Source organism: Hordeum vulgare, chromosome 7H (assembly GCF_904849725.1).
Source record: "Hordeum vulgare subsp. vulgare chromosome 7H, MorexV3_pseudomolecules_assembly, whole genome shotgun sequence".
NCBI lineage: Eukaryota > Viridiplantae > Streptophyta > Magnoliopsida > Poales > Poaceae > Hordeum > Hordeum vulgare.
The window spans coordinates 525229101-525238654 of NC_058524.1; the positions used below are offsets into that span (position 1 = coordinate 525229101).

Consider the following 9554-nt stretch of genomic DNA (forward strand, 5'->3'; position numbering starts at 1 on the left):
TGTGGTAGAGAAGTGGAGGACTCGTTTCATGTCCTGTGTGCATGTGATAAGGCGCAACAGCTCTGGAAAGCAATGGCGCCAGTCTGGAAGCTGCCTAGACTTACTGATATAAAACGACATGACGACTGGTTTATCCATGTGGTGTGTGAAGCCGATGAACAGCAGCGTGTCCAGTTACTTATGCTCCCATGGAGGATTTGGCATGTCAGAAATGAAGTTGTGCATTCAAAGCCGGCTCCTCCAGTTGATGCATCATTTCGGTTCCTTGCGAGCTATTATGATTCATTGGCAAACTTGAGAGCTGATCCAGACGCTGATTACGTCAAAGGCAAGATGGTTCCTGCCCATTGCTTTCCATTATTGAGAGATGTAGGTGTTGTACCGATAGACAGCTGTAGCCTTTGGATTCCCCCGAGCGGTGGAAGATTAAAGTTAAACACTGATGGATCTGTATTGAACGGGAGTGCTGGAACTGGCATGGTCTTGCGGGATCATGATGGCAACTTTATCTTCAGCGCTTGCAGATTTATTTATGATTGCGATGACGTGCTTGAGTCTGAGATCTTGGCTATCAAGGAGGATCTTAGGTTGGCGCTGCAATGGAGCTCTCTACCTATAGATGTGGATTCTGATTGTCTGAGGGTGTTGCAATGGCAAAGGACGCGGGGGCGCAACTTATCAAAATATCGTTTTCTGATTGGAGAGATTAAGCAAAGAATGGGGGAACGTGTCTTTTCTATTACTCATATCCGTCGTTCAGGCAATTGTGTTAGTCATGCTATGGCTAGTTTTGGTAGAAGGCAGGGCCGAACCATGGTTTGGCTCGACTCGGCTCCATATGAAGTCTTATGTATTGCCTCACGAGAGTGTAATCATTAATGATTAAGTAATATAAGAGTTATTTCGCAAAAAAAGATGCTACGTAAGCTATCATTCCATCATGGTGGTTTATATTTCATGAGATAACAACGGTACATTGTTTGTCAAAACATCTAGCAGAAAATCCGAGGGCTCCGATTTCCACACAATAGTTTGAGATACCTCCGAATTCCTAGCGAGCAAATCTGCCGCCATATTGGCCTCCCTAGGGCAATGAGAAAAACTATAGAAATAAAATTTCGAACTAAAAAAGAGCATTCTTCATAAATAACTGCTGTTGGTCCGAGCGAATTTCCTCCGTTTCGCATGATTTCAATGACTTCCATGCAATCGCCTTCTACGCATAGCTTGTTGCATCCCATTTCACATGCGAGGAGTCCATCTCTTAAGCTTCGTGCTTCCGCCGTAGCCGCTTCTTCGACAAACGGGATATTACTGCAAGATGCCGCCACAAAGAAACCGGAATGGTCTTGAAGTAAAGCTCCTGTAGCGTCAGTACCACTATCAATGTCAAATCCCGCATCCACATTCAGCTTGATCGTACCCTCTGGTGGTTTCTCCCATCCATGTCTACTAATTCTGCTATGCTTAAACTTTGCTCTTGAAAAGTTTTTTGCGAGTACCGATATTGCTTGCGCCCGATCTGATAGGCTCATACATATGCTCACCGTGAGTATAGTTGGGACGTTCCCACCACAAGTACCACACAGTCGTGGCAACAAGATCATTACACTAAACATCATTGACCAGCGCCTCATTCGCCACTTCTGCCTAAACCTGGAAATGATTATTAAAAAACCAGACGTAACGGTTCGGTTATTACTTTGGGTTTGATTGGTTTAGGTTTTACTGGGCTGAGTTTTTTTAGTTTGGTTTTGGTTTGGGTATGTGGGGAAACCACTTTGAGTATAGTTGGTTATGTGGAGAAACCAGTTTGAGTATAGTTGGTTATGTGGAGAAACCAGTTTAAGTATAGTTGGTTATGAGTTTAAACAATTTGGTTTAAACGGTTATAAACTATGAGTCCAAACCGGTTTCTAGGCATTGGTTATGTGCAATAACCAACGATAACCGAGAACGAATATCTTTGATCCGCATGCATGAAATAGTGCACTATGTAATTATGTATTATGGGAAAATACCACATGAAAATCGAAAGTGTTTGCTTGTACTTTGGCTAAGTAATTTTGTTTTAATACACTTGTTAGTGAGCTATTCAGACGTAGGCATTTTTTTGCCTTTTATTGTGTGTTGACTGTATCTCAAGGATAACTTTGTTCTCAAACTGTTGTAGATGCACTTATGCCTTTTCTATCTCATTTGCTTCTTAACTTGTCAATTTGTGCAATTATATATACATTAAAGCAAATCCATAGTTATGTATTGGTTTTAAACCCACGGTTATGTATTGGGTTTAAGTTGGTTTGGGTGGAAAAAATAATGGGTTTAGTTTTGGTTGGGTTGAAAATGATATCAAATGGGTATGGTTTATGTATGGTTTTGATCGATAAATGTATGGATATGGTTCAACTATAAAACCATTCTAGGTTTACTTCTGCCATACCCAGTAAACGCCACACCTCCTGTATTCCGAGACACAAAATTAAGGCATGCTGAATGCTCTCACAATCTGAACTGCATATAGGGCACTCAGAACCGGAAATTGCTTTTGGCTCCCGAGCTCCATGGAGCCCTCTAAATTTGAAACTCAAATTTCATGAAAATTCATTTTTATAATTCAAAAAATTCTGAAAAAAAATACAGGGATAAGTGAAGGCGTAACACACATGTGTGTAAATTTTCAGAAAAAAATACATTGAAATGAGGGCTATGCAAAAAAGACAAATCTGAGGCTTTTTTACACATGACACTATTCATCATTTCAGGTCATGAATTTGTCTTTTTTGTGCAGATCGTATTTCAAGGTATTTCATCCTAAATTTTTGCACACATACGCATCACATCCTTCTTTACTTCCATATTTTTTTCTGATTTTTTTGAAACCGAAAAGTTTGAATTTTGAATTATTCAAAAATTTCGGCCTCCATGGAGGCCGAGCTCCAAACGTCCGCACTCATTCAGAACTCGTAATAATATGTCTATTCGCCAAGACTTTTGAAGGCAAAGTTTTCCACATATGAATCTTAACTTTTGAAGGCACACGGAGATTTCAAATGGTCCTCCAAACTGGACTAGTACTTGAGGCTTGTATCAAATTCGTCATCCTCAACTTTCATCTGTGTTAGTACACTTACTTAACCTTGCATCAGATTCTTCTGTCCCTCGATTTTAATCACGGTGGGTCCCAGCTGCTAATCCTGGTCCAATTAACAACCGCCACATCAACTTTTACCTAGAATCTGGACGCAAGATTACGTATGTGTAACATTGCTAGTTACACTTACACCACTGCAAAGTTTTTTTAGTGGACGTCCATGTTTTATTGATTAAGCAATAAAATTATGCAAAATCTTTCTCATACAATCCGAAGCAGAATAGAGAACACAAAGATCATTAGAGTTCAAATAAGAATTGTCGAGGGCGTGAGAAGAATACGATGGTCCTAATGGTTTCCTAGGGAGCATTGTCCTTCCACACCGCTTCAATTAAGACGTACCTCTTTTAAAAAGGGGGAACTTCGAAAACACATCCTCATCTCCATCGACTCCAGTTGTGGTTATTTCTACCATTTACTTTGTGCGAACTATATTGTATTTGTATCTTGTGCTTGTTTAGAGCATTTCCAACAGTCTTTGTATACTTGGCTAGGATTGCTAAAAAACTGGAAATTTAGCAACTTGACCCAAAAATGTTGCTCCAACAGCCTTTGTATAAGTGGTCCCCACAAATTGTTTTACAAAGCTCGTTATATTTGCATCCATACTTGGTATATTTGCAAAGTGTAGAGGCACTTCTATAATTTTTAGCAGCCCAGTTTTTATGGTCCCCTACATCCCTTTGTTCCATTGATAAGTGGACCCCACCGCCTCCTAGATTCCCGCAGCCCTGGGCCTGACACAGGTCCACACGTGTCATTGAAAGGCTTGCTAAATTTTATAGCAATGTTGTTAGAGCAAAAAAACTGTTGCAGTTGCTAAATCTTATCTTTCCTCTTGCTAAACTCAGTTTTTAGCAAGTGAGAATAGCAATGTTGTTGGAGATGCTCTTATATTATTGTTGTTGAGCTGATCATATAGGTTGTCCACCTAGTTGTATATTTAGACAACGTATTTTATTGTTTAGCCTAATTTGTTAAAAGAAGTTACAAATTGTTAGTCACCTATTCATCCTCCCTCTAATCGACCATATTGATCCTTTCACACCCACATGTGGAGTTTATGGAGAATGGTAATGATGAATATACCACATGATACTTTCTTGCTGACAAAATCTAGCCTTCTTGGCCCACTTTTTCTGAAGACCATTTATAATCGACAAGGTAGCCACACGAATTTGCAAGAGAATTTCGGTGAGACAGCATCACGATAAATAATTCAGAATGGCACATATTAGAAAATTTAAGCAAATTCGAATTGGGAAGTCCAAGATTTTTTTTACCTCAAGCTTGGTGTCTAGGGTTTTGGCAATGGCGTGGCGAGCTGAGAGAAGGCGACGGTCCTCATGGAGGGGTGAGAGGACGGCGATGTTTGCACGGCGCAATCACAATGGCGTCAGAGGTTGCCGATGCAGGGCTGTTTCTAGAGGCACTGCTAGAGATGCTCCACGCAAATTTAGAGGTTGTATATCTACTGGAAATCAACGATACATTCCCTTACAGTAGCAGTGAATGGATAATCTGGTGCTGTCAATGATTCGTCAAGAAGATCATGCAATACAATCAGCTCTGTGGGAGAAAATAGAGCTGAAAGGGAGACTTATTTGCCCTGACCTTGCATTTTCCGTGTGCCCAGGCTCCAGATCTTTGGGTGGTAAGAGTAAAGCAAATGATTGCACAGAAGATAATATACATCTATCGCACACGTGAAGCAAATGATAGCACACATCATAAGAGTTGATACTGGTCAACCCCCATATCCTTGGAGATGCAGACTTGAAGATCAAGGGGTCCCAAGACTTGGCCTCAGACCTGAAAGAGGCTTATCTCCCTCCTATGTCCACGTAAGTTTGATTCCTGAGAACCAAATATCCAAACTGCAAAAACAGTTTAGGGTGAAATCCTGATAGTCCAAAGACCCGCCTGGCATCGTTGTAATCCTGATAGTCCTATCCTGAAAGCTACAAGTGATTTCCAGCCAGAAAAAACACACCGGGGCAGATACGTGTATCATATACCGGACAGATACAAGGGGGAAACCAGAGTAAATATTACAGGTCTAAAAGCGACCCAAGCACAAAGTATTTAGAAAGAAACGATAATCCAAAGAACCACTCCTGGCCTTTCCTAAGAAATGCTTAATGCTACCATGTGCAGACTTCTATATGCATTGTTGAGCTTATCCTGACATATCCAAAACGTCCTGCTGCGTGAAGAACTTTGGGTTTAATTTTTGGATTCTAGTTTATACAGAACAAAAGAAATTGATTCTACTAGGGTAAGTTACAAAAACAGTTTTCCACTTTTGATACATTATCTCCTGCACACCCCCAGCCTACCATCTAAGTTGACAAAGGATTGATGAAACTTTATAAAATCATGTTGACACAATAATAGAGGGATAGAAATATAAGAAACCTCTACAAGACCAAGTGTTACACAACTCTGTATAATATCAAGTCCTAAATGTCTTTAGCATGATGACACTTAGTTTGAGGTCAACCAATATTGCAGTATAATCTCGCTGCCACCACCTTTTTTATTTAATTTTATTTAAATAAGGATTTCTCCCCTTTTTCCAAGAGTCAATTTCCACGCTTTTGAAAGTATGATGGTAGATGAAGATAAGCAAAAGTACATAATCCATGGCACTGTTGCGAATTGTGGTACAGGCAAGGGTGTTCTGTCAAGATACGGTGAGGGCTAAGTGTAGTATTGGGCATTAAGCCTTTCCAGCTGAAGGTTCATTCCGAGTCTGTGCTGTCTGAAATATCAAACCCTGACTCTTGCTAGTTCAGTTCGTGTTTTACGAGAAATACTTGTTCCAATTCACGACTGGCATAATGTTCTACGGATTAACAGATGGAGTAAAAAAGAAGATCCGGTACTGGTTGTCACTTGTCAGGTCAGTCTTAGCTAACAAAAAATCCCTTTTGTGGCAGCATAGTATTTCATATTTTGGTTGGAGTGGAAGTTGGCACTGAATTAAAACATCCAATATCCACCTAGACAAAAAAAAAAGGAACATCCCCTTCCATGAAGGCCTAAGAGTTGTCTCCTAAGATTCTTCCTATTTGCTTACACAGCTCATCAGGTCACAAAAACCAAGCATCTCATAGTGAAAAGCCTATCCACAGGTTTACAAAAGAAAACCACAAGGTCCATGGTAGCAATCAAATAAGAGGTTCATAATTAAGGTACCTTGAACTTGTATCTTGTATAATCGACTCCAAATTGTCATTCACAGTTTCAGGCTTTCAGCTAGTCAAGCCAACTAATAATGTGTGAAGCATGCACAAAAATTAAGTCATTCAAATTAACAGAAGTGGGCAGCAAACTTATATTTAGAATTCTACCAAGAGTAAGAATCACATACATCATAAGTAGCTAACCATGTGGATGAAACACCAGATAAACCATTCTTAGTGTAGATGAGAGATACACACTAAACGATCAACAATCATGGACTGACATTGTATGCTAGAAAGAGAATTCATACCAGTGCTCTGTAAACCACCAATTGGCATGCAGTGAAATGGGACAGGACTGAGTCCAGACTTCTGAACCACCAATCATGGACTTTCATTATAATAGACAAACAAAATATGTGAATACAGCACCGACCACCAATTAAACAATCCAACACAGAAAGATATGGAATCTATGTCTTATTATTGCACAAACTATCCATTAATTACTGTACATTGGTAAGGATCTACATCAATAGATAGACTCATACATATCATCCCTACACACTTGAGTTGTTTTACAGTCAAACAATTACACAAGAAGCATAACCGACAGAAGCTAAACCAGTTAGCAGTGCCAGCAACACTGCAACAGTACTACCCCCACAGAGGCTAAACCAATGTGTCACGCAGTAGAGCTGGGCCATAAAAAGCTTCACTAAATGCACAACAGTAGAGTTCTGAAAGAGGATCACAGTACCTAACATGTACATCATATGTGGGCAACTAGGACAAACACCTTGGCCATAAGCAGACTATCACACTATATAACATATATGAAAGTTGTGAGCTGACTAAATTTTAGTCGAAGTTTACGGTCCAACCATGGGACATGGCGTATAATGATCACTATTGTTATAGGGGATTTCAGCTGCAGTACTGCAGCTGTTTGTGAAGCTGCACTGAACACTTGGCAAGACAAATTTTCAATCCATTTAAGATATGTACCATTAGGCATTTGGTATGTTGTTATTGTACAGACTTCTAAAGTAACTTCAAAGTGCAAACAATACACAATAGCTATGTAACTGATTATCAGTATAAATACTCAAATAAGGTATGCACCTGGCATGACAACCACATCCTAGACCACAAAAATAACACCATACGATCAGAAGTGCGGTAATCCCACAAGTGTATCCTAACGACGATTCACCAATTCATCCCAGCACAATACACATGCCGAAGAGGACTCGCGGCCTAGAAGTCCATCTGCAGCCATTTCTTGTAGTAGACACAAGTGGGTGGTGAGATGACCCCATCCGGCGAGCACTCATCGATCCTGGGACAAACCCCACATGGAATCCCTTCTATCATGCCGCCCTGCGGCGCACCACCCCGCCGGTAACACACCCTCCCGGCTCTGACCGCGCTGAATTCTCCCTCCCCGGTGCTCCTGCACTCCTCCAGCACCCTGTCTAGAGCCATGGTCTGCAGGATGTCCCTGATCTGGTCGATAGAGTACCCTGCCCTGGGGTCTTCCCTCTCGACGCCCTTGTGGACCATGTCCGGGGTGGCAGCGCCGAGCCTGTCAATCTGGTCGAGGCATCTGCGGCGCACGGCCGCCACGGCGTCGGTATCGAGCTGGCCGTTGTGGTACCAGGTTCCGCCGGTAATCTCAGGGGAGGGCTCGATGCGGGCGTCCATGAAGACCTTCTTCCCGCGGTGGCGGACATCCGTGACCTCCTTGAGAATACCCCGCTGGACGAGGGCGCGGGTGAGCTTGGTGAGGGTCGGGGCGGCCAGCTTCATCGTGTAGCGGATGTCCTGGCTCCACATTCCCTTGTTGCCCGCCTCGTAGATGCGCTTGTAGACCTCCCGCTCCGGCCCGGGGAGGTTGTTGAGGATGGAGGCAGGCAGGATCTCCGGCCCGGGGGCGGGGACGGGGGCGGGGGCGGGGACGGGGGCGGGGGCGGATTTGGGGGGCGGAGAAATGACGGGCTTGACATCCGGTTGGGCTGGCATGCCCGAGGATGGTTCGAGCGGGCGCTTCCGCGGCGGCATGGCGGGGCGACGAGGAGCGGGCGGCGGCGGCGGCGGCGGCGGTTGGGTTTTGAGGAGATGAAATTGTGGGGGTTTGGCTTGGTCGCCGTCGTGATCCCACGGTTCCTTTACTTCATTTGGGCCTTCCAGCTTAAGATAGAGGCCGGGTGGAAAGACTAGTCCACAGAATTTGTGGGCCGGGCAAATGAGAAAAATACTCTCAACTTCCAAAAGGAGCATTCTCCAGATCTCCTTTTTTGAAAAACCCCATCCATATAGTATAAAAAATGTTTATATATTATAGGACGAAGAGAGTATTAATTAACACAAAATGTTCATACAATCATTTGTTACATCATATGCCATATAGTCCGGAACACCATTAATAAAAACACCATCCGACCTATTAATAAAACTAAACTGTGCAATCTCACATGCCACCGTATTAGCTTCCCTGCCAACCTTGAAGATCTTTACATTCTTCATCATCTTCAATATACTCAAAGCTTCCTTTTTAAGGTCAACAAAGGGTGATCTGTTAAAACAGTCTTTTTTCAAAGCAGAAGCCACAAAAGAATAGTCAGTTTCTAAAATGACGAGTTTGAAAAGAGTGATACCAATATACAAGCTAGCGAGAGACGTTCTAAGTTCCCCTTCCTCAACGCTATCACAGGCACCAAAATAATCCCAAGATGAAATGACAACTTCTCCAGAATGATTTCTGACAACCACCCCCACACTCGCAGTGTTTCTTTCCTCCACAAAGCTTGTATCGACATTAATTTTAAAGAACTCTGCGCCAGCATAACTCCTCTTCACATTATTAGAAAACCAGAATGTCACCCCACCCCCACTTTCTTGCCTTTGTTTATCACCTCTACCTGCACTTTTGCATGACAAAACGGAAAGGAAGCCTAGTACTTTTGAACAAAATTCACATGCTGAGATGGACTTTTTTCCCTTACCGAATATCACATCATTCCTCAAGTGCTAAGCTCTTCAAAACATGAAAATAGTTTGCTCATACCCTGGCGTATTTAATTGATCCAATCAAATAAGAAGCCAATCGGGTCCCGTGTTTTTGAATATCTCTTTGATGGGTAAATTTCACACCTTCCTCAACACCAAACAAAGAGCACGAGCCTTTGGACAACTTACCAATGCATAAA

At 42.3% G+C, this 9554-nt stretch overlaps 1 protein-coding gene across 1 annotated transcript; it reads right to left on the reverse strand.

The window, feature by feature from the left end:
• Nucleotides 1-7325: 7325 nt before the first annotated feature.
• LOC123407759 (DNA-directed RNA polymerase III subunit RPC6-like) lies at nucleotides 7326-8562 on the reverse strand. The gene has a single exon (XM_045100960.1). It carries the CDS (start codon nucleotides 8404-8406, stop codon nucleotides 7603-7605), a length of 804 nt encoding a protein of 267 aa, XP_044956895.1. The 5' UTR covers nucleotides 8407-8562; the 3' UTR covers nucleotides 7326-7602.
• Nucleotides 8563-9554: the final 992 nt, after the last annotated feature.